Here is a 26,081-nt window from a genome sequence, read left to right on the forward strand (position 1 = left end):
TGACCAGCATTGGTCTGGTCAATCATGGAGATTATCAGAACTGACACAAATTGCCCCCAAAAAGACCCAACTGCATGCTGTTCACAGCAAGTCCACTTAAAATATATAAACTACACAGATAAGTTAAAAGTAAATGGATGGGAAAAGATACCATGCAAATGTCAAGCAAAAGAATGTGGTGACTGGATTAATATCAGATAAAGTAAACTTCAAGGCAAAGGGTATTACCAGAGATAAAGAGGGACATTTCATATTAATAAAAGGGTCACTACACCAGGAAGATACAATAATTATAAATGCATATGTTTAATAACAGCTTAAAAGTACATGAAACAAAAAGTGACATAAAGGTAGAAATAGACGATTACAGTTATAGCTGGTGATTTTAAATATTCCTCTCACCAATCAATAGAATAACTAGAGCAAATGTCAGTAAAGATAGATCATAAAAATACCATCAATTACTTTTAACTGACATTTATAGAACACTACAGCCAACAACTGCAGAATACACTTTCTTTTCAAGTGCACATAGTACATTCACTAAAATAGACCATCTGGTTGGACCATTAAATAAGTCTCAACAAATTTAGGAAGATTGAAAACATACTGAATATGGTTCTCTGAACACACTGGAAATAAGTTAGAAATAAATAATGTGTCTTTTTAAACTCCAGATATTTGGAAATTAAGCAACACGCTTCTAAATCGTGTGCCGCCCAAAAATCAGAAAATATGAATAAAATATGAAAATACAACATACCAAAATTTTTAGGATGCAGCTAGCACTAGGCTAACAGGGAAAGGTACAGTTTAAAAATACTAATGAGACAGCCAAGTGGGAGGGGGTCGCTGGAGAAGCTCCAACCAGCCTGCCCACTGAGGTGGAGCTGGAGCCTAGGGAAGTTCAGGACCTTTGCAGCAGGGAGGAGCCCGGCCCCTCCTCTTCTTGTGTGGAACCTAGGATTCAAGCTGCCGGCGGGAAGCGCTCTAGCAAGGACTCTGGCCTAGTAAGAGTCCCTGCTTCTCCCTTTTCACCCAATAAAGTCCTGCGTTACTCACCCTTCAAACCCTCTGCAAACCTAAATTTTCATGGCCGTAGGACGGACAAGGACCCCATCTTTAGCTGAACTAAGGAAAAGTCCTGCAACACTAACATTGGCAAAAAAGAAAGGTCTAAAATCGGTGATCTAAACATCCACCATAAGAAGCTAGAAAAAGAAGAAGAGTAAACTCAGAAGTAGAGGAATGAAAAGAATAGGGTGGAAACCCCAAGTGCAACATATCCCAGAAATCCAAGATTGGCTTAACATTAGGCAATCAGTGAAATACAACATATTAGCAGAATAAAGGAGAAAACTACATGATCATCACCGTAGATGCAGATAAGGCATTTAACAAAATTCAGTACTCATTCATGCTTCATTAAAAACAAAAAACGGCCAGGCGCGGTGGCTCACGCCTGTAATCCCAGCACTTTGGGAGGCCGAGGCGGGTGGATCACGAGGTCAGGAGATCGAGACCATCCTGGCTAACACGGTGAAACCCCGTCTCTACTAAAAAACAAAAAATTAGCAGGGCGTGGTGGCGGGCACCTGTAGTCCCAGCTACTCGGGGGAGGCTGAGGCAGGAGAATGGCGTGAACCCAGGAGGCGCAGCTTGCGGTGAGCCGAGATCGCGCCACTGCACTCCAGCCTGGGCGACAGAGCGAGACTCCGTCTCAAAAAAAAAAAAAAAAACAAAAAACACCAAAAAACTCAGAAAACTAGAAACAAGAATAAAAGGAGACTTCCTTAATCCGATAGTTTCTTTGAAAACCCCACAGCTAACATTATATAAATGATGATAAAAGGAAAGTTTTCTCCTAAGATCATAAGACAAGGATATCTGCTTCCACTTCTATTGAATAATGTACTGAGGCTCTAGCCATTGCAGACAAGAGGGGGAAAAGAGGATAAAGATCAGGAAGAAAAAAGCAAAACTTGTAGATGACATGATTATTTACAAAGAAACTCCTAAAGGAATCAACAAAACATCTACAACTGATGACTAAAGTAGCAAGGTTGAAGAATTCAAGTACTTTTGCAACAATCATGTATTTTTATGGACTACAGCAAACAATTGAAAAGTAAAATTTTGAAATTCCATTTACAATAACATCAAAAGAACATAAAATACTTTAGAATGAATTTACAAGAGATGTGCAAAATCTCCATATGAAAACTTGGTTAAGAAACCCTAAATAAATAGAGGAATATACCTCTTTCATGAATTGTCAAGATGTTCTTCCCAAAATAGATCCAATACAATTCCAGAAATCAAGATCCCACAGCTTTTTGGATGAAATTAAGCTGATTCTATGATTTTTTAGTGGAAGTGTAAAAGTTTTATAACATCCAAAGAATCTTGAAAAAGAAGAGCAAAGTTAGAGGACTCAATTATAGTCCCACTAAAGACCTACTATAGAGCTATAAGTAATGTAAATCCTGTAGTATTAGCATAAGGGTGGGCAAATAATGAACAAATTAAATTCCTGAAACTCAGGCATATTTATCTTTTCAACAAATGGCATTGGAATAACTGGAAATCCACCTGGACAAAATGACCTTTGACTCTTACCTCATACCATAGGGAAACAAACTTAAATGGATCATAGACCCAAATATAAAGGTGTGGGGAGACAGAAAACCTATGCAACCTTGAAGGAGGTAATGATTTCTCAAAGGGCACCCAACACAGAAAACATATTTAAGAAAATAAATAGGCAAATCAGAGGTAGAAAATATTTGCAAGATATGTATCTGAGAAAGGACTGGTATCCTGCATATATAAAGGATCTCTATAATTCAGTAACAGAGAAACTAATTTTTTAAGTGGGCAAAATATTTCAACAGAAAATTCACAAGAGAAGGTACACAAGTGGCCAGCAAGTGCATTAGGCATCAGGGAAATGCAAATTAAAACCACAGTGAGATATCGCTACATCCACCAGTATTTTTAGACATCAGGGAAATACAAATTAAAACCACAGTGAGATATTGCTACATCCACCAGTAGTTTTAAAATTAAAATGACTGATACTGCCAAATGTTGACAAAGATACGGAGCATCCAGAACTATTGTACACTGTCAGTACAGCTGCTTTGGGAAAATGTTGGGCAGTTTCTCATAAAACAAAATACATACCCTACCCTATGACCCAGCAATTCCGCTCCTAGGTCTTTACGTAAGACATATGAAAACATGTCTACATAGTTGTACAAGAATGTTCCTAAGTTTTATTTATGATGACCAAAATTTTCTAACAGCTCTCCTTTCTATCAATAGGAGGAGAATGAATAAACAAACTATGGTATACCCAAACAATGAAAAACTAGCAATAAAGAGGAAGGAATTACTAAGACATATAACATGGGTAAATCTCAAAAACATAATGTTTTCCACAAAAGAGTACATACCGGCATGATTCCATTTATATGGAGATTTAGAACAAAAAAACTGAGTTCTATAAAAGCAAAAGTAATCGATGGTAGAAAAATTCTGAACAGTGGTTTTCTCTGGAGGAATGTGGGTGGGGAGTTACAGGGAAGGGACTTAGGGGGACCCTGTTGGTGATGTTTGGTTGGTAGGTTGGATAAGTGATTTGCAGAGGTGTACGCATTTGTCAGAACTCACCTAATGATACACTTAAGATTTGTGCATTTCATTGTATGTAAATTTTATCCGAAAAGGAAAAAAATTCTGCAAGTAAATATTGAACCCTACGTAGTGATATGCAGGCAGAAGTACTGAGGATGAGGGCGGAAGTGTTCCAAGCTCTGCAACTTACTCTGAAATGCATCCAAACAAGATGGGTTGATGGATGGACAGAGGGACGGGTAGATATCTAATAAATCAAGTATAGTAACATGTTAATTGTAGAATCTAGGTGGTAGGTATACGGGTGTTCACTGTAAAGTTCTTTCAACTTTTTAGAATGTTTGAAATTTTTCATAATAAAATGGATTTAAAAGGTAATTACAGTACTCACCCTGGGTGTATACACATGCACCTCTTCTTGTGATGCCCCTAAGGATCTTGCCCCTCAGAAGGCTAGATGAAAGAGGGGCATTGGGGAGTGAGTAACAGAGCCTAGTGGACTGCTAACAGCACCAGGGTTTCTGATGAAAATGCACTCGCCAGAGCTGTATTTCTTTATTCGAAATCACACGGTTTTACTCAACAGGGCTCCTAGCCCTTCTGTCTCTGCTCCTGGTGCGTAAGGGTGGTGTGTGGGGCTCTGAGCCTGAGACCGCTCTCTCGGAAGGTGGGAAGATGCCCACGTATCCATTCCTCGCCGCGTACAGATTCGCTCCCACACGCCCGGGCTGGTGATTCCGGAGGGCCGCGCGGGGCTGTGTGCGCGGGCGGGGGCGGGATGTGTCTGGAGGGGGCAGAGCGCCCTCTCCCGGCCCGGGAGGGCCCACACGGACCGGCTGAGCGTCCCACCAGCCCGTTCTGCATCCACTACCCAGATCTGCGCGCCCTGGTGGGAGCACTGCAGCCCCGGGTCGGCCCTTCGAACGCCGGGCGTCTACCCGCGGAGACCAGCGCAGGAGGCGGGCCCGCGCGCAAGGAGGCGGGCGACAGGGTGGAGTCGCCGCAGCTGGCAGCCGCACTGCTCCACCTGTTGCAGCGTCGGAGCGCGCCCGCCTGAGAAGGCAGAGCGCGGTGCGGACCTGTGCTCCGCGCGCCGGCTGGCAGGGCAGGGCCGCGGCTGCCAGGAGGCCCGGGAACAGTCCCGACGGAGCGGCGCGGAGAGGACGCTCCCCGGAAGGTGAGATCTGAGCGCGGCAGCGGCGCCAGCGCCCCCTACAAGGCGGGGTCTCGGGGAGGGGGCCCCGGCGGTTTGCTGGAGAGCCTTGCTACTGTTCTGCATGAGGTGGGGGATGCCTTCTGCGCGGACCCCGCGTCCAGGCAAAACTCTGGAACGCACTAGGCAGCCAAGCCTGGGGGGAAGAGATGGAACTCTCCAAGGGCAAGGTCTTCCAGCCCCCAGTATTTGGCCTCCTCTCCGGAAGCGGGGCTGGCTCGCGGTGCGCGCTTGGTCCGGGCGGAGCCTACTAGTAGGCGCAGAGGACGCCCCCGCGCAGGATCCAGAGACCAAGGGCGCTTTGGCATGGTCAAGGCGAGGGAGGCTGCCCGGGGGAGAAGCCCCTAACTTCCTTTGCTCCCTGTTCCAACCTCCCTTTCTGGTCTCCTCTCTCCAGCCCGTCCGCCCAACTGATGCGAAGCGTTGGGGTCCGGCGGGAGGTCGGCGCCCTCCGACGCCGCAGCCCTCGGACGCCGCTCAGCACAGCCCCTCTCTGCGTGCGCCCGCCCTGGACCCCCTCCATCCCTAAGCCCCGGCAGCCGATTCAGTGACTCGGGAGGCCACGGGCTCAGCGAGACACCACGACCACAACTAGGAGGCATCACCGTCGATCTACCTGGGGAGACACCTACAAAGCCAGCAGACTGACACCTGCGTCCTAGCCGTCGGCGGTCTGCGAAGCGATAGTCAAAGGAACCAGGACCCCGGGGCTCTGCTTACCCGCCGACCTCCGGACCCCTCCCCGCCCCGCGACCTTCTCTTTGGGGGAAACTCGAGTTCGCTCGAGCTTGCCCTGAAGACGCGCCACGCCCCCTCCCCTATCTGAGCCAGACAGGGAGCCGGGGTGGAAACGGCGCCCTCATCCCAGCGCCAAGCAGACGTGGACTCTGCGCCCGTTCCCCGGGACCTTCAGCGTTAAGGAGAACTCCGAGGAGAGCAGGGGGAGTGGAGGGGAACGGCGGCGACAAAGCGGATTTGAAACTAGAAGTCAAGGAGGACGTGGGGAGCTGGCGCCGCAGGAGCTACCGAGGCGGCGGCCGGGGGAGCCTTGCGGCCTGCGGGAGCTCCCGGCGGTCATGGGCGAGCCGGCGGTGGGGCGCCCGGGAGCTGGCTGAGCGCCGGGGCCCTTATTTCCCGTGGGTGTGAGCGAGACTCCGCCGACGCCGGGTGCCGTGGGCCTGGGGGCTGCCCCTGGGGGCCCAGCCATGGCCGGCCGGGGTTTCAGCTGGGGCCCGGGCCACCTGAACGAGGACAACGCGCGCTTTCTGCTGCTGGCCGCGCTCATCGTGCTCTACCTGCTGGGCGGCGCCGCCGTCTTCTCCGCGCTGGAGCTGGCTCACGAGCGCCAGGCCAAGCAGCGCTGGGAGGAGCGCCTGGCCAACTTCAGCCGCGGCCACAACCTGAGCCGGGACGAGCTGCGAGGCTTCCTCCGCCACTACGAGGAGGCCACTCGGGCCGGCATCCGCGTGGACAACGTCCGCCCGCGCTGGGACTTCACCGGCGCCTTCTACTTCGTGGGCACCGTCGTTTCCACCATAGGTAAGTGTGCTGGCCGGACTCGCTGACAACCTCCGGGCGGCCTCCACTTCCTCCGGGGGGCAGGACCGACCCTCTCATCCTTTCATTCATCCATCTGGGCGCCCAGCCCGACTCCACTGACATGAGCTGTCGCCTGATCAACAGGTGGTATTGCCTCCCCGCTGCTCTAATGTGGCCCAGGCACCGGCAGCTTCAGCGTCACCTGGCAGCTTGTTAGAAATGCAGTCTCAGTCCCCTCTGCAGACCTGCTGAGTCAGAATCTGCATGTTAACAAAGTCCCCAAAGGATTGGAATGAGCCTTAAATTGGAGACGCTCTGCTCTGGGAGATTTTCAGTCTAATGAAGGAGACAGGGCTTGAGTTCATGGGGAAGAAGGCTTTTACAGATAGGGACAGGAAACTAAACATTTACTGAGTCAGTCAGAGGGGAAGTGCAGATTTTAAAAGATTCTGCCCTCGACTTCACACTTACCGAGAAAAAATCGGAACACCAGACTGGAAGTGAGGAAGCAAAAGTGCCAATGACGGTTCAAAAGATGTAAAATTTTCCACCAGGAAGAACCAGGGAAGTGACCTTTGGGCTGAATCAATTCGTGTTGGGCATAACTTGAGTTTGGGAACTGAAAGCGCGTTGCACTCTGGAGTAGGAGAGAATCGCACTCAGGGGCTCCATGAGCTGGTTGGAGAGGTAGAAGGAAGACTAGGAGGTTCTGCTGGCTAATGGGATGGAGGCAGGGGTAGGACCTTCACTGACAGACTGAGGAGCTGGAACTTACTTAGAGGCACCTGGGAGCCATTGAGAATTTTTTTTTAGCAAAGATGTAGCACAGCTGCAATCAGTTGTGTTGATTTCCCAGCAGAAGGAAAATGATTTGGGGGAGCCTTTGCACCACACCCCTAAAGATTGTTCATCCTTGAAGAATAATCAAGTGATTAATGGGGGTTGGGGAAGATGCTGTAGAAATAAATTCTGAGGGAGGCAAATAGAGACCAGGAGCAGGGGAGGGAGCTTGGAAAAGTTAGACGGAGAGGAAGTGGCCTCCAAGCTGCAAAAAAGGCTGGCAGTTGCAAACAGCCCAGGGTGCATGTGCTGAGCGCTCTGTAGCTGCTGCCCGTGTGCACTCTGGAAGAGCTCGCTGGTGAGGTGGGACGACAAGTTGAGCCTCCTTGAGGCTCCCACACATGGCTGTGCTACATAGACAGTCTGCCAGGAGAAGCAGCACAAAAGACAGATTGGCTTCAGGTCAGATTCATCATGAAAGACTTCCCAGAGCTAGTCCAGGAATCCAGGGCTTCAGCTGATACATAGGAGGCGATGCAGAGGACCAGTATGATTAGGGACACACAGGCTGTATCTGAAGTGCCTGGCTCCCAGCCCCCATCCCATCCCAGATGGCGCTGCCCATCAGCAGGCCATGATGGCACCACCATAACTGGGTATCAGGCAGGAAAACTTGCAGCTGAGCAGAATGGGCCCAAGATTGGTGAAGGAGGAATAACACCCCCATGGTTCTCCTCGCAAGCCCACATTCTCTGCTGGACTCTTAGCCGTGTTCCACAAGCCCCTCCTCACATCACCTCCCACGTCTCAGAAGACAGTTCCAGAATCTCCACATAGGCAAGACTTGGGATGAACAAACTGATTAGTCACTTTGGAAGTGACCTTGACTCTACTGTGTTTGCATAGCAAGTACAGGATTTTTTTTAGATTGAATGGTTACTTAGGATGGTTTTGATGGGAGATTTGAGGGCTGAATCTTTCCCACCACCATGAAAAACCATCTCTTGGTGCTCCCAGTGGGCACAGAGGCAGGAAGGAGCAGAGTGTGTGTGTGGACAGGTGCATCCGTGTAGCGGGAACTGAGAGTGGCATGGGTAGGTGGCCATATAGGAACATGGGCTTTGGGGATACGAATATGACAATGTGGCATGGAGGAGTGGAAAGAAACGTGGACAAAGAGTCTGGAGTGGGAGCTTTTCATCCTGCCTCTGTATCTTGGGCAAGCCTCTTAACTATTCTGAGTCCCATCCTTTTCTCATCTGAGGCATCTACAGAGTGCCCACCTTGGTATCTGGTACATCAGCTGTTTGGTGAATATTAGTCCTGCCCCCTGCTCCCTCCCTCTGCCTAAGCCTGCCCCTGTCACAGGGTTCTTGTGAGGGACAATGAGCTCTTGTAAGTGCATGCATTTTAAAAGGTAAAAACATTATTTAAGTGTGGGCTGATTTTTATTTCTCATTTGTAACATTTCCTTTTAAATTGTTTCACTAATTGTTGTAATAACAGCACTGGCTAACCTTTATCAGGCCCATATTAGGCACATACTGTATGATTATTACGTGAATGTGCAATGTAGCTCATTGCTGTGTGACATTCACACTTCATTTCAGCCAACACAACTCCATGAGGTAGGTATAACGCTCCCCCGTTATAGATGAAAAAACTGAAGGTTCAGGTTTTTTGTAAAATAAAGTATAAAGAAGAAAAAAAGTTATATACAGTAATATCATCCAAATTAACCATTGTTAATGTTTTGGTCCATTTTCTTCTAGTCTCCTTTTTCCTCTGCGTATGCTCATATACATATACATTTTTAAAAATTAGAATTATATTCTATAAACCACTTATATCTTGCATTTTTATTGTAACATTACATGATGGTGTTTTTCTTCTAAAAATTAATTCCACCATGCTTTATTCTGCAGACTTTGAGGTAGCAGACAAAATATACAGTAAAATAATCATAAAATACAAATAAAACTTCAGAACCAGGGAAAAGAAGAACAGAAATATGGAATGCAAGTGGAGCTATGAAGTTGCTAGAGAGGAACTTTGTCTTAGTTTGGGTTCCCTTAGAAGCAGACCTTGAGCCAAGAATTTGAGTGTAAGCAGTTTATTGGGAGGAGCAAGGGATACAGGTAGGTGCAAGAGAAAGTGAATCAAGGAAGGAAAGTAAGTTAATCCAGGGTATGCTATTAAGGCAGGTGCCATAGTGGGCAACTGGTACCTAATCCCAAATGGAAGCTTGGAAGCAATGCAAAGCTCCTGACCCAGATATCCCATGCAAGAAAGCTGGGATGTTTACACACCCACACCTGTCAGGAATTGGTTAAAAAGCTGTCTGGGGAGGATGAGGAAGGAGCACAGGGATGTAATTCCCAGGTACTTCTGGCCTTATTTTCTTTCATGGACAGCCCAAGGGTAGCCGTCAGGCAAAGATAGGCTCTGCTGTTGGAAATCAGGCCAGAGTGCCAGGAAATGATAACTTGATCCCAAGGAATGGCGGGGAATCCCATGGAAGGGAGAGAACCAGCAAGCTTCAGATTTGGTTTCAGGCTTCATGGCAGACAGAGTCATGACCCGTACTAGAATTCTTAATATCAGAAAGGAGGAAACATAAATCTTTCCCAGTACCTAATTCTCCTTTTTTGAGACAGAGTCTTGCTCTGTCACCTAGGCTCAAGTGCAGTGGCACAATCTTGGCTCACTGCAACCCCTGCCTCCCGGGTTCAAGCAGTTCTCCTGCCTCAGCTTCCCAAGTAGCTGGGATTACAGGTGTGCGCCACCATGCCCAGCTAATTTTTGTATTTTTTTCTTTTTTAGTAGAGATGGGGTTTTGACACGTTGGCCAGGCTGGTCTGAAACTCTTGACCTCAAGTGATCCTCCTGTCTCAGCTTCTCAAAGTGCTGGGATTACAGGTGTGACCCACTTTTTATTTTTTTATTTTTTGAGGGAGTCTCAAACTTTGCCGCCCAGGATGGAGTGCAGTGGGATGAGCTTGGCTCACTGCAACATGCATGCCTCCCAGGTGCAAGCAATTCTCCTGCCTCGGCCTCCCAAGTAGCTGGGATTACAGGTGCAAGCCACCACACCCAGCTAATTTTTGTATTTTTAGTAGAGAGAGGGCTTCACCGTGTTGATGAGGCTGGTCTTGAAATCCTGGCCTCAAGTGATCCGCCCACCTCAGCCTCCCAAAGTGCTGAGATTACAGGCGTGAGCCACCACACCTGGCCCCAGCACCTAATTCTCAAAAGTATTTTCTCTTTGGGATTATATATAGGAGAAATTGTGTAGGACAACAGATGATATTCACAAACAATATTTTCCTGAAAAATGCAATCAAGGATTTTATGTAGCTGTTATCTAATTGAGACCTTTGACTTAAAAGTCAAAGCTTAGAGTGGAAAACAGTTGCCAGTTTCTCTACAGGTTAAACATAGAACTACTTTATGACCCAGCAATTCCATTTCTAGGTATATATCAAAAAAAAAAATCAAAAGTAGGATTCAAACAGATATTTGTACGCCAGTGTTCATAGCAGCATTATTCACAACACCCAAACAACCCAAGTGTCCATCAACGGATGAATGGATAAACCAAATGTGGGCTACATACAATGGAATATGATTCAGCCAAAAAAAAGGAATGAAATTGGCCAAGCACGGTGGCTCACACCTGTAATCCCAACACTTTGGGAGGCCAAGGCAGGTGGATCACAAGGTCAGGAGTTCGAGACCAGCCTGGCCAATATGGTGAAACCCTGTCTCTACTAAAAATAAAAAAATTAGCTGGGTGTGGTGGCACGTGCCTGTAGTTCCAGCTACTCGGGAGGCTGAGGCAGGAGAATTGCTGGAACCTGGGAGGCGGAGCTTGCAGTGAGCTGAGATCGCGCCAATGCACTCCAGCCTGGGTGACAGAGCGAGACTCCATCTCAAGAAAAAAACAAAAAGGAACGAAATTTTGATATATGCTATAACATAGATGGACCTTGAAAATAATGCTTAGTAAAATAAGCCAGACACAGAAGGACAAATATCGTATGATTCCATTTATATGAGGTACCTAGAATAGGCAAATTCATAGAGATAAATTAAAATACAGGTTACAAGGGGCTGAGGGAAGGCCAGAAGTGGGAGTTATTGTTTAATGGGTACTTTCAGTTTGAGATACTGAAAACATTTTGGGTATAGATAGTGGTGGTGGTTGTACAACATTGCAATTATATTTAATGCTATTGAATTGTACACTTTTAAATGGTTAAAATGATAAATATGTTAAGTATATTTGACTGCAGTAAAGAAAACCTCAGGGCAGAGTATTAAAACACAATTCAGAAATGTTGATTCTGAAAAAGACTGGAGATCAGACGTGAAACAGGGATAAACTTAAAGTACTCAGAAAAGTAGAATGACAGTATGTCTTGTAAATGATCTTCTGTGAATATCTTTTCTCTGAAACCAGCTTTTGTTAGGAGCTTGTCCCCGTGTTTGCTGGTGTATCTGTAGGTAGCTTCTGTCCCCAAAGGGTTTGAGGGACTCTGCATTTGACAGCGTCGGGGAAGGCTTAGGTTTTGCTGCAGTAACAAGCTACTCCCAAAATCTCAGTAGCTTAATTAATAAAAGTGTACTTCTTACCCACACCAAGTTCACTATGGGCGCTGGAGATGCTGCAGGGCGGTTGTCTCTGTGTTGCCCCAGCGCTTCAGGCATCTTCTGTCTCTTGGCTCCTCTTCCTCAGCACATGCTTCCAGGATGGCTCTGGAAGGGGAAGAAAGGGCTGAAGAGTCAAGCACCAATGATTAAATGGCCACCACCACCTGGAAGTAGCACAGTTCCCCTCCACTCCCATGTCCTTGGCCAAATCAAGTCACAGAACCACCACATCCTACTTCAAAGGGTCAGGGAAACGTTATCCCATCCCCTTTGTGGCAAGTTGCAGAAGAAATGTTTCTTCCAGTCTAAAAAAGCACATGTTGGGCCCGGTGTGGTGGCTCATGCCTATAATCTCAGTACTTCAGGAGGCGGAGGTGGGTGGATTGCTTGAGGCCAGAAGTCTGAAACCAGCCTGGCCAACATGACAAAACCCCATCTCTACAAAAAAATTGAAAACATTAGCCAGGTGTGGTGGTGCAGGCCTGTAGTCCCAGCTACTTGGCGGGCTGAGGTGGGACGATCACTTGAGCCCAGGAGGTTGAGGTTGAGACTACAGTGAGCCATGATCATGCCACTGCACTCCAGCCTGGGCAATAGGGCAAGACCCTGTCTCAAGCAAAAAAAAAAAAGAAAAGAAATGCAGACTCTCAGGTCAACCACAGACCAACAGAATCAAAGTCTATGCTTTAATAAGACACCCAGGTGAGTCCTGGGCACATTCAAGTTTGAGAAATCTGGAGTCTAGAGGGCCGTTCATGTTGTGATGTTGCTGACTAGGACAAGCCCTTCCATGCTTTAGAACATAGACAAACTGGTGGCCAGGCAGGTATGGTGAGGAGGTGAGCTCATCTGCTGTTTTATGACCTCCTCGCCAGCTGGAAGTCAAGTGCGCTAAGGGCAGGTTCATTACACACCATCCAGATGCAGGGATGTGCCGGGTTCAGGCTGAGAAGATGACTCGGCTCATGAGGACCTGAGATGCTCAGATGGAGAGGCTCAGCCTCACCTCATATGTGACTAGATTCTCAACAACAGTTTTTATTTTTATGTTTATTTTTTTTTTTGAGACGGAGTTTTGCTTTGTCACTGAGGCTAGAGTGCAATGGCGCAATCTTGGCTCACTGCAACCTCTGCCTCCCGGGTTCAAGCGATTCTCCTGCCTCAGCCTCCTGAGTAGCTGGGATTACAGGTGCCCGCCACCACACCCAGCTAATTCCTTGTATTTTTAGTAGAGATGAGGTTTCACCATGTTGGTCAGGCTGGTCTCAAACTCCTGACCTCGTGATCTGCCCACCTCAGCCTCCCAAAGTGCTGGAATTATAGGCATGAGCCACTGCGCCCAGCCCTATTCATTTTTATTAAACAGAGATAATTATGTAGGTGCCCTTTTCTGGCCCGGGGTGTGGCCCATGATTGGCTCTGCATGGCTGTACTCTAAAAGACCCCCATGGGATTCTGGGGCTCAGCTGGTAGGTGTCTTGTTGGCCCTGGTCAGTGTGTAAATCTAAGTGGTGCTGAACTGAATATTGCTTTGGGAATCTTTTTTTTTTTTTTTCTCATAGTAACAAGGCCAAAGAAAGAGCTTTTGAAATCAAAGTATATCAAGTCCAAACAATAAAATATTGAAAGTCACTATTTTACAGTATAAAGTTACAAACTGACATCAGAGAAGATGAGGCATTCAGAAAGAATAAAAATATCCCACGAATGCATTAATGATATATATTAATGGATGTTATGCATGGGTCAAGATTTAAATCATACATTGAACACTTTAGATGTTACCCAGCATTTGTGCACAAACCTTATGGGATAGGCAGGGAAGTTATTCCTAATTCCATTTTGCAAGTACGGAACCTGAGGTGCAGACAGCATAAATATCTCGCTTAAGACCACACAGCTATAAAGTGGCAGCGTTAGAATTAGAACCAAGTTTTGTTTTGTTCAGTGTCTAGTGACAAAATATATATTAATTTTGGAAGACTGGAAATATATGGGAAAGTATAAAAAAAGTAGAAATCATCCATAATTCTACCAACCAACAACAAACACTGTAAATAGTCGGGAAATCATATTATACATATTATATTGAACCTAAAGTGCTATTTTTAACATCTAAGCTGCATCATTATTTCATGTACCATCAAGAAAGAAACACTGCCAATTAAATTCTGACATGCTACCTGTTGTGGGATGCATCTCGATTTCAGAGATATTAAAATTTTGGGGAAAGGTGTATCTTAAAATCACTGAAATGTATTTTGTATCTCATTGCTTTCTATATAACCATTATAACATGAGCAGATTGTTGTAATTAGGCAAAAATGAATCTCCTTATAATTAATATCTCTGATTTCTATTAAAGTTGATTGATTCAAAATGTTGATCAAAAAATACTTACAGTTCATCTTCTCTGAATCAACTAATTCTTCCCCCATTTTTCTGCTGGGAGCAGGGGGAATGCTGTGTTAATCAAAGTGTGTGCTTTATAGTTTAAGGATTTCGACCCTGTCTAAAGACTAAATGTGTCATATTTTTTCATCCTTTATTCTCTGTTCAATGTCTATAATTTATTATTTATTACTTAGATAGAGAAATGTTTTTATTTCAGTTCAGTTTCGTATTTCAGTCCTTTCCTTGTGCTTTCTTCCATTGTCTTCGTGCTTAAATCTTTTTCCATCCAGATTCCGTAAGAATGCAAGCTTTTGTTCAATATTTTTGCAACTACTCTCTGTTTCCAGTTATAGCAGTGGCTTTTAAAGCACTTTAATGTATTGTTTCATGTGAACAATGGCGGGTGCGTTTGGAATTATAGCTGAGGAGCAATGTGTGGACGTAGGGAATGAGAAAACAGGAAAAGTAGCTGGTGAGAGCTTACTTCCACTCAGGGTAGGGTGAGAGGGCCATACCTCCTCCAGCTTCTAAAATTTCATGGGGAAGCTCAGACAATCCATTCTGAGAATCCTGGATTTGTTCAATTATTTGTTTCCTGCTGGGAACATTTCAGTATCTGGAAATTAGAGCTGTGTTGCAGGACATAGCCCTCACTCTCCATTGCCCAGTATTTGGTATTCATATATGCTCATCTTAGCCCGTTGCATTAGAAATTCTTGTTTATATTATAAAATAGAATGGCTTCCTTTTCTTTTATCCTAAATTCCATCCAGTTCTCTCTTTCCCTCTATCCCTTTCTCTATGAAGGAGAGATGGGTTTGGTTTGAGCGTTAACCCAAATAATTCTTGGGCTCCTTGGGGTCCTGTCCAAGAAGCTGTCTTCTTTTGAAAGAAGCATGGTCTGTTAGCCAAAAGTAATGAAAAATACATTTGATTTTTGCTTGCATCTTAAAAGAATCTTAAAGAGTCTCCAATTTATAACCAAAGGAAACTTCTTCCTTTTCCCCTCTCCCAATCTCTCATATCTCAAAGGAGTTCTGGAACCTCTTATCCCTAAACTCCTCCCCAAGTTTCTCCCAACCATCAGCCCTCTGCCTTTCTGTCTCTCCTGGTCCCATCTCCCCACATCTCTCTCTGCTCCCTATTATCAGGATTGACTTCACTTCTGCAACATCATTTAGCTTTCTGTCAGCATATTTCCTGGATTCCCCACAGTAAAGGACAGTCCTGGTAGTTGACCCAGCAAGCAACAATCTTTTCCCCTTAGAAGGAAGGAGAGAATCGGGAGGCCAAGGTGGGCAGATCACGAGGTCAGGAGATCGAGACCATTGTGGCCAACATGGTGAAACCCTGTCTCTACTAAAAGTACAAAAAATTGTCTGGGCGTGGTGGTGCACACCTGTAGTCCCAGCTACTTGGGAGGCTGAAGCAGGAGAATCACTTGAACCTGGAAGGCGGAGGGCTCACTGCAACCTAGCCTGGGTGACAGAGTGAGACTCCATCTCAAAAAAAAAAAGAAGGAAGGAGAGAAGAGTAGGGGAAGATGGTGATCATTAATTAAAGTCATTAATGACTTTACACCTGGGTAACATTTCAGCCATTAGAGGAGGACATTTCTGTGCTCAGACCCAGAAGCACGCAGTCCTGCCGAGGACGGTGGAGAAAATCACCTCATCAGAAGGCACCTCTGTCACAACACGGCCCTCCCTTCATCCTCCAGCCTTTTTTGCCTCTCTTGGTTCAGCTGATGTGAATTGCCAGACATTTTACCAGGACCTTCAGCATACCTACTGCGTCTTCCTTTGGCCAGAGAGTCATCTTTATAAGCCTAATTAGGTGCCAGGGTTTATTTTTCCCATTCTCTAATCAGCTCTCCTGTGTCTCTCAACTAATCGCCTCTCCCTGAAAGGGAAACACTATAATCCGTGAACTCAGGGGTCAGACTGTGAATATAAATGAGTGTAACGGGGTGTAGGACATTAGGGAGCAGTAGGGCCTTGTGCCCTGGAGATAGCAGCCCCAAAACAGGCATTCAGATTCTCACTTTGAAACAGCATTGCGCTGGCCAGACAGGTCTGATGGGTGGAGTCCCCCAGTTGAAGCTTTGATGATCACGAGCTCTGGGCTTCCTTATCTTTGGGAGGGAGGACAGGGAGCGCATAGCATCGCTCTTGAGTGTAGCAGAGCTTGCTTTTTATAGTTCACTTAAAGGACGCTTGTTCACAGAGGGTGAACCTTGCATGCACTTATTTCTAAAAGGAACTAAGGGCAGTTACACTCTCTTAAACTCTTCTGATTTCTGCAACTACACATAGTTATTGAAATCTATAAGTATGTATGGACTATTAGCTTTTTCACATTATTTCCTATATACTTTCTCAAGAATTCCACGTTTATATGAATGCAGAATGGTTTAACTATCCTCAAAGATTTGGACTTGGGGGTTATATGTGATTTTTTTTTTTACTATTGCATATAATAAAAGTATGAAATTTTGGATTTCACCATGGTTAAACACAGTGCACATCTTTGTGTACGTTTAGTTCTAACAACAACCCCATAAGATCGGTACTATAAATACTCTCGTGTTGCAAACAAGGATCCTGAGGCTCCAAGAGCTTCTGTGCTCCGTCTGAAGCCACCAGCTGGAAGAAGTGTGGCATCTCCCTTCAAACCTTACACTCTGAACCACCACTTCTTTGCCTTTTCTTCCTTTGGGGTCCTTGTTGTGGGAAGAATCGCCAGTTAAAGTGACCGTGTGTGTGGTCTCTTTTACAGTGTGGTGGCCCTTAGGTGACCTGGGATAGTCTAAGAAGACAGAAGTGGTCTGGTTAGCAGAATCTCAGGGGAGGCTGATGATGTCTGTACTACCACAGGTGTAAGGTTTGGGTAGCGTGCTGCCTACCGCCCAGGAGTCCATGTAAACAGAGACTTCTGCCTCCCACCGGCAGTCCTCTCAAAGCTGCAACCTCTCTGCCACCACCATGACGAGGGGTACCCGCCCCCGCGACTTTCACCTCCAATTCAGACATATTTGATCCCAGAAGTCACTTCCTGACTTTGCCTATTAGCTCTCGGCGTGTTGGCACCAAGTTTCTCTGTGTCTTGGGTCTTCCCTCCTTTTAAGCAGCTGATGAAGATCTCAAGGTGTGGGCCCTGAAGATCAACCAGGGCTGTGGTTTTCAAACTGTGCTCCACAGAGCCCATGGGGTTCATGGTATTTTAAGGGCTGTCTCAAGGGCCAAGAGGACCCCTCAACTTGTTGTGTTTTTTGTTTTTTGTTTTTTTTTTCTGGAGACAGAGTCTCACTCTGTCACCCAGGCTGGAGTGCAGTGGCACGATCTCAGCTCACTGCAACCTCTGCCTCCTGGGTTCAAGCAATTCTCCTGCCTCAGTCTCCGGAGTAGCTGGGATTACTGGCATGTGCCACCATGCCCAGCTAATTTTTCTATTATTACAAAATAGAGATGGGATTTTACCATGTTGGCCAGGCTGGTCTCAAACTCCTGACCTCAGGTGGTCCGCCCACCTCGGCCACCCAAAGTACTGGGATTACAGGTGAGAGCCACTGCGCCCGACCAAGTTTTTTTGTTTTTTTGAATGGGGGATGGAGCGCAGGCTGGAGTGCAGTGGCACGATCTCGGCTCACTGCAACCTCTGCCTGCCCAGGTTCAAGTGATTCTTCCACCTTAGCCTCCCGAGTAGCTGGGACTACAGGCACGCACCACCACACCTGGCTAATTTTTGTATTTTTAATAGAAACAGGGTGTCACCATATTGGCCAGACTGGTCTCGAACTCCTGACCTCGTAATCCGCCCACCTCGGCCTCCCAAGGTGCTGGGATTACAGGCATGAGGCACACCTGGCCTCAAGTTTTTATCTATTTGATTGTTTCAGAGCAGAACTTGATATATTTATATGTCTAAAATATTTACCTTGTTCAGCCACTTTTTTATTGGCTTAAATTTTTTGGTATGTAGGAAAGATTTTTATAGAGCCAAATACGCTCATTTTGACCAGCAGCATTTTTTCTATAGCTTTTCATAAATTCAGGTCCCCTCCATGGTTGAGATAAAGATTCTTACCCATTCTCTGTTTAGCTCTTTAACTCATCTCAAATGTTATTTAAATTATTGCTTTTAAAAAGGTTTTGTGAAATTGACTGTATAGTGATGCTTTGACTTATTTCTAAAATTATCACACAATGATTTGAGAATATGCATTTTGCAGATTTCTCCTTTTTATTTGTTGTTTCTTTATATCCTGGTGTCTGTATATATTTCAGTTGGTTTTTCTCTTATGTTACTGAATTTTGGACCTGGAGGAAACATTATCCACAACCACCTTCCAAACAGAAAACACACCCAAAATGGCATTTCATTTTATGTTTATGGGAATATAAATTCAGTGCTATTGCTTTTATCACTTGCATAATTTTATTACTATTTCATTATAATAGTATTGCCTTTATTTACCTCTGAATGTTTTATATGCTAACACCTATTTTTAAACTGAGATAAGATTAAATTTCTGCATCATATTAGCAGATATCTGCTGACTTTTAGACCATCTCTTTAGTTACAATCTTTAGTAATTTTTTTAAATTAACCACTTAACACATTTTTGTATTTTTATTTTATTATTTTATTTTATATTTTTAAATTTTATTTTATCTTTGTAGGGAAATTTGATGGACTTAATATTTGGTTTCATTGGTATTATCCTCCTTCATCCTATTTTTCTTATTTTTTAAGTCTGTTTTCAATTCTATATTTTTATTATGATGGCTTAGATGTTCTTTTTGTCATTTAAATGTGATCAGAATGAAATCATATCTAAACTGAGGATAAAAACCATTTCTACAACTATTTTTTATGTTTATAAATAAAATTGAGACCTCAGTTTATTGGTGATACAGAATCTTTCAGCTTGGGGTTCAACCCATTTCCTCCAACCTCCATGCATCCCCAGTCCTTGTTGTATCTTGTTCTCTGGAAATGCTTCTTTAAACAACATTTTTACATCTTGGAATCTACCTTGTATCATCACATCTTTTAACTGAGAGCCCATGACCTCTTTAACCTCTCTAGTGGTTTATGGACTTTTCTTTTTTTGAAACAGAGTCTGGCTCTGTTACCCAGGCTGGAGTGCAGTGGCGCAATTTCGGCTCACTGCAATCTCCACCTCCCAGGTTCCAGTGATTCTCCTGCTTCAGCCTCCTGAGTAGCTGGGATTACAGGCGTGCACCTCCATGCCTGGCTAATTTTTTTATTTTTTGTTTAGTAGAGACAGGGTTTCCCCGTGTTGCCCAGGCCAGTCTTGAACTCCTGACCTCAGGTGATCTGCCCACCTCGACCTCCCAAAGTGCTGGGATTACAGGCATGAACCACTACACCAGGTCTAGACTTACCTTTTCTGATCTCCCCATCTTTCTCTCTAGTTTCATTCTTCTCATGCCTCTGGACCTTTAGGCTTTGGTTCATCATTCACTTAAACCCCATTGGATCTCCTCAAGCTTTGCTTGTGCCTTCAGACAGAAAGTAAAGGCAAAATAATGAACCTTTGAGAGAATGACTTTTCCTATGTGATCTGAAAATGATGCCCCATTTAACACTTAGTGGAGTTGGAGGAAAGAGGAAATAACACCACATTGGTTACCTATTTCTTCTGTGTTTTCTGTCTGGTGCTTTCCTTACTCCTAACTCTTTAGCCACTTTTATTGGTACTTAGGTCTCAACGTACCAGTGTTCCTTTTTGTTGCCTGTAGTACTGCTTCTTCAGAACGACAAGTATATTGACTGCAGGTTGCATTGGGTTACATGTAGTAGGAGACCCCAATACCAATGATTTAAACACATAGAAATTTATTTTTCTCATATAGCAAGAAGTTCAGAGGTCTGTGGTCCAGGGCTGATATAATAGTCCCACAAGGCCACCAGAGTCCCAGAACTTTCTTTCTGTTCTGCCAGGCTTAGATGGTGGCTCTGTCTGTCTTTTGCTCATAAAACAGAAATCGTAAGCACTATCAAGACATGAAGAGGGAAGGAAAGAGGTAAAAGGTGTGGGCCAGCTGAAAAGAACTTTCTGGGAAAATTCCAACAACTCATTGGCGCAAACCATGTCAGATTGTCCCCCAACTCCCATCTGTACGTGAGCTCAATGCTATCTCAAATGCAGCTAGAGTTTCTTTATTGAGACAGAAGGGAAGTCAATATTGTGTAGACAACTAACAGTGTACCTCCTGGAAAAAGAAAATATTGTCTGAGCATGTCTCTTTCTGGAATTGTTTTGGAAGGTACTCTGTGAGCAGTTAATGTCTTGATCAATTGTTTTTCTATTCTGGGGATTTTTTTTTTAATTTTTTTTTATTTTTTAGAGACAGAGTCTGGCTCTGTTGCCAGGCTGGAGTGCAGCAGTGTGATCTCTGCTCACCGCAAGCTCCGCTTCCCATGTTCACTCCATTCTCTTGCCTCAGCCTCCCGAGTAGCTGGGACTACAGGGGTCCGCCACGATGCCTGGCTAATTTTTTGTATTTTTAGTAGAGACGGGGTTTCACCATGTTAGCCAGGATGGTCTCGATCTCCTGACATCGTGATCCTCCCACCTTGGCCTCCCAAAGTGCTGGGATTACAGGCGTGAGACACCGCACCTGGCTTTTTTTTTTTTTTAGACGATGTTTCTCTCTTGTTGCCCAGGCTGGAGTTCAATGTCACGATCTCAGCTCACTGCAGCCTCTGCCTCCTGGGTTCAAGCAATTCCCCTGCCTCAGCCTATTGAGTAGCTGGGATTACAGGCACCCACCACCATGCCCAGCTAATTTTTTGTATTTTTAGTATAGACAGGGTTTTGCCATGTTGCCCAGGCTGGTCTCGAACTCCTGGCCTCAGGTGATCTGCCCACCTCAGCCTCCCAAAGTGCTGGGATTACAGGTGTGAGCCACCGTGCCCGGCCAATCCTGGGAATTTTTCTTCAAATGTTTCCTTAATGTTAGTTCAGAGAATCCCTGCATTTTTATCTTGTCACACTTATTATTCTCAAGTTGGGTATTTGTGTTTTAAAAAGTCTACTAGGTACTTTTGCTTTGTTTTCATCTATTTGCTTACTTTGATATTGTGGATTTGATTCTCCATGTATCTTCCAGCTCACTAATTCTTTTCTCCATTATCTGATGGCCGTCTGCTGACAGTGCTTTCAGCAGATACTATTTCAGCAGCCTACTGTGTGTCAGGCACTGGCCTGGCATTCCTCTTTGCTATTCTCCTGCTGCCATCCTTTTTATTATCATGTGATAGTTATTGATAGTACCTTATTTTGATCTCTCTCTTCTCTCTTAACATGGATTTTCTTCATTAAATCTTGCTCACTTGTGGGGTTCCTCCCCTTTCAATTTCTCTGCCTGTTTACTATAAGCCACTCCCATTCCCAACAGAATCATGAAACCTTTCTTTAGGGTTCAAAATCTAAAAACTGAACTTAGGCTACATTTGTCATTTTCCTCAGTAAGGCCTGTCTTATTCCTTCTAGCTGCTGATACTTTTGGCTCCAGGTGTTATATATTTGATATTTGGAATAGAGACATGCTATACTATTTCTCAACCTACCATATTTTGAGAGGACTTAGTTTCTTTAACAGACTGTGACTCAGTAACAGCAGCTGTATAAAGAAATGTATAAAAGGGCCGGGCACAGTGGCTCAAGCTTGTAATCTCAGCACTTTGGGAGGCCAAGGTGGGCGAATCACCTAAAGTCAGGAGTTCGAGACCAGCCTGGCCAACATGGTGAAACCTGGTCTCCACTAAAAATACAAAAATTAGCCAGGTGTGGTGGCGCACGCCTGTAATCCCAAATACTCGGGAGGCTGAGGCAGGAGAATAGCTTGAACCCAGGAGGTGGAGGTTTCAGTGAGCCAGGGTCATGCCATTGCACTCCAGCCTGGGTGACAGAGCAAGATGCAGATGCAAAAAAAAAAAAAAGAAAAAGAGGAAGGAAGGAGGAAGGAAGGAAGGAGGGGAAGGAAGGAAGGAAGGAAAGCAGGCAGGTAGGCATGCTTTGAATACATAGCGATGTAGTTGTGTGGAAAGAAGGAAGGAAGAGAAAAGAAAGGAAAGAGAGAAAGAAAGAAAGAAAGAAAAAGAAAGAGAAAGAAAAAGGAATGTATAAAAGGCATGCTTTGAATACACAGGGATGTAGTTGTGCTGAGTACTCAGCAAAGGGTGAGTTGATTTCACAGGCTGATGGATGAAGACTGAGCTCCTGGAGCTGATAAAGTAACAATCATCACTCCTTCTTCAATTAAGTAAGAACATTTTTCCTGGAGGACATGGGGCCTAGGGTCTGTTTGGGAAGAGATCATGACCTGCTCATTCTTTGAACAATCCTATGAGTTAGAGAAAGTCAGGCTCAAAAAGAGTGAGTAACTTTCCCAAGTCCACACAGCTGTTAAGGAAGCATATTGCTTAGGAATTTTGATTGCCTTCAATGTTACAAAGCCCTGAAAAGTAGCGAAAGCACACAGGGTTTTACTCTATGCCGTAGAAAAGGTCTGCCCTGCAGGTACTGCATGTAGACAATTGAGAGTTGCTGTGGGGACTGCACAAAGTCAACCAGGAGTCGGGCCTCTTCAGCTCGGTGGTGTAACCCTAGTGCTCAGGTTCAACATGGCTGCTGGTGTGCTGGCCATCATCACATCGACATGCTAGGCAGTAGGCTGGAGGAAAGGGAGAGCGAGGGAGTGTCCCTTCCCTTTTGAGGCACTGTCTTTGGGCAGTTTCTCTAAGAAACAGACTCTGGGCTAAGAATTTGGGAGGAAATGATTTATCAAGGAAGTGCTCCCAGAAAAAACTAGTAGGAGTGTGAGGGAATTGAGGATGAGAAAAGGGAAAAGTCAAATGAGGTTATTTTATGGAGCATAAATTACACCTTAGAATTTGGCCCACCTTGAGGCAAAGGAACTGGGTTTTTATACTCCCACACCAGCCAATCATTGGCTGTGGCTGGTGGGGTAGAGGGGCCTACACCACCCAGGTCTCAGCTGTGTGCAGTCACAGGTGTGAGCCATTAGCAGCAGAGCCTGCAACAGCTGGGAGATGGACTCACAAGTCTCAAGGGGTTTAGAGGAATCTGGATGGGGCACAAATAGTGTCTACTATAAGGGGCTTCCCAGAAATTCCAGTTACTTCCCCTTATATTTCATTGACCAGAACTTTGTCACATGGCTGCAAGAATGTCTAAGAAATGAAGTCTTTATTCCAGCTAGTAATGTGTCAGAAAGCAGTACCCAGGAACTCAGAAAGAAAAAGATCCTGGCCCTGGAGCCCCTGAGAAGAGCTCTGCAGGCCCTGCCTGGGTCATGTTTTCATGACAGACACTTATTGAGTGAGGTCAAGGCCACACATCCACCTCTGGTGTGAGCAGGGAGCGGGTGTGTTAGGAGGCACACAACTGAAAGTGGAGAAGGAAGCAGGTCCCAAAGCAGAAGACTCTTCGTAGATGAGGGAGAGGAGGAGGGAGGGTTGTCCCTGGACACACACTAGTGAGAGTCACTTGGTGGACAATGCTACTGTCGTCAAAACGGGATGCCAACCAAACACGGGATACCAAAGTGAGGATGGCTGGAGGGATCCCGAGTTGAGTTTTGAAGGTATTGAATTTAGGGAGCCGTTGGGACCTTGGAATGGAGACATTCAATAAGCAATTGAAGGCAAGGTGTAGTGGCTTACACCTGGCCAACATGGTAAAACTTCGTTTCTACTAAAAATACAAAAAAATTAGCCGGGCCTGGTGGCAGGTGCCTGTAATCCCAGCTACTTGGGAGGCTGAGGCAGGAGAATTGCTTGAACCCAGGAGGCAGAGGTTGCAGTGAGCCAAGGTCACGCCATTGTACTCCAGCCTGGGTGACAGGGTGAGACTCCATCTCAAATAAATAAATAAATACATAAACAAACACTTGGAAAAAAAGAAGTCTGACGCTCAGGAAAGAGGTTAGGACTAGAGGTTCCAGATGTCAAAAAAAATGTTTTTATTGTTACTATCTTAGGAGGATGGGATCAGGAATAACAGGTTTTCAGACTTGCTTTTATGTTTGCAGCCATCGTCCTTTTAACAACAGCAACAGTAATAAAACTCAGTATTGTTTTTTCTCTTTCTTCTTTGTATCCCCAACCCCAGGGTTCCCTGTTAGGATACTCCTCACCCCAGACTGTCTGGGATCACCTGTTTTGGATTCCCCAGGGCTAAGAGAAAGCCCTAAATAGCTAACCCGCCCAAGTCCATTTCCTTAAAAAAAATCTGTGACCCTGGAGCAAGGTTTCTCCACCTCAACACAAATGGCATTTTGGACCAGAGTTTCCTCTGTTGTGGGGCAGTCCTGTGCATCATAGGGTGCTTAGCACCACCCCTGACAGTGTGCCCCTAGCTGTGACAACCAAAACTCTCCAAATGCCCCCTGGGGGAGAATGACTGCCCTAAAGGGAACCAAAGGATGAGAATCTGCCAGAAGAAAGTCTCTTTGGTTCTCTTCTTTCCGCAAGCCTTTCAGGCACTGCGAAGGGCTCAGTGCTGAGCACTGGGACCAAAGAGAGGAATAAGTCCAGGTTTCAGAAATTGAAAATATGTAGTGATTTCCATTAGTTGGGAAGTTCTAGGCCAAAGGCAAAATTTGGAAACACAAGATTGTGCGTGTGTGGTCCTCTCTCCCCAGACTTTAACTTCAATTATTAACTGCAAGGTGGGTTTTCTTTTTAAAAATACTTTTTCCATTAAAAAATTCTTAATATGTATGCATTTGGATGCATTTTCAAATCATTTCAAAGTATTTAAAGTAAAAAACCAGTCTCCCTTTTCTCCCCCATCCTACTCTCCGGAAATAACCAACTCCAAGAGTTGGATGTGGATCTTTCCAGAATTGTTTTCTCATCCACAAACATGTAAGCCCAAGCACACACACATGAGTTCCTTCATACATATATTTGGTTCTTTATGTAGTTTTTGCAAATTCATTTTTTATACCTACTGATGGTTCTTCTTTAACAGCTTTATCAATGTATAATTCACATACCATAAAATTCATCTATTTAAGGTATACAATTCCATGGTTTTTAGCATATTTACAGAGTTTTGCAACCATCATCACCATCAATTTTAGGACATTTCAAGTTCTGAAAAAAGAAACCTCATACCCTTTAGCGTTTGCCCCCTGTTATGGTTTGAATATGGTTTGTCCCCACGATAACTCATGTTGAGGCTTGGTCCCCAGTGTGGCAGTGTTGGAAGGTGGCGCCTTGAAGGAATTATTAGGACATTAAGATCCATTAATGTCTTTCTCTCGAGACTAGGTTAGTTCTCTCAGGAATGGATTAGTTCCAGTGAGAGTGGATTGTTATAAAGGGAGGTTGCCTCTCATATTTTCCCATTTTCCTTTCCATTTCTCCACCATTTTTTGATGCAGCGTGAAGCTCTTGCCAGAAGCCACTAGATTCAGTTGCTCAATCTTGAACTTCCCAGCCTGCAAAATCATGAGCTAAATAAACCTGTTTTCTTTTTCAAAACGGAGTCTCGCTTTGTTGCCCGAGCTGGAGTGCAGTGGCATGATCTCAGCTCACTGCAACCTCTGCTTCCTGAGTTCAAGTGATTCTCCTGCCTCAGCCTCCCTAGTAGCTGGGACTATAGGTGTATGCCACCACACCCAGCTAATTTTTTTTTTTTTTTTTTAGTAGAGACAGGGTTTTGTCATGTTGGCCAGGCTGGTCTTGAACTTCTGACCTCAGATGATCTGCCTATGTCGGCCTCCCAAAGTGCTAGGATTACAGGCATGAGCCACCGTGCCTGGCCTCCTCTTTTCTTTATTAATTATCTGGTCTCAGG

General features: G+C 45.0%; 1 protein-coding gene across 1 annotated transcript in view; it reads left to right on the forward strand.

Moving 5' to 3' along the window:
* Window positions 1-4,638: 4,638 nt before the first annotated feature.
* Window positions 4,639-26,081, forward strand: part of KCNK13 (potassium two pore domain channel subfamily K member 13) — a 127,201-nt gene continuing 105,758 nt past the window's right edge. Inside the window, exons 1-2 of the mRNA XM_054449877.2 lie at window positions 4,639-4,816; window positions 5,250-6,391. Coding sequence (XP_054305852.1) covers window positions 6,058-6,391 — 334 coding nt within the window. The 5' untranslated portion in view covers window positions 4,639-4,816; window positions 5,250-6,057. The remainder of the gene's footprint in view (window positions 4,817-5,249; window positions 6,392-26,081) is intronic.

Source organism: Pongo pygmaeus, chromosome 15, assembly GCF_028885625.2.
Source record: "Pongo pygmaeus isolate AG05252 chromosome 15, NHGRI_mPonPyg2-v2.0_pri, whole genome shotgun sequence".
NCBI classification, from domain to species: Eukaryota; Metazoa; Chordata; class Mammalia; order Primates; family Hominidae; genus Pongo; species Pongo pygmaeus.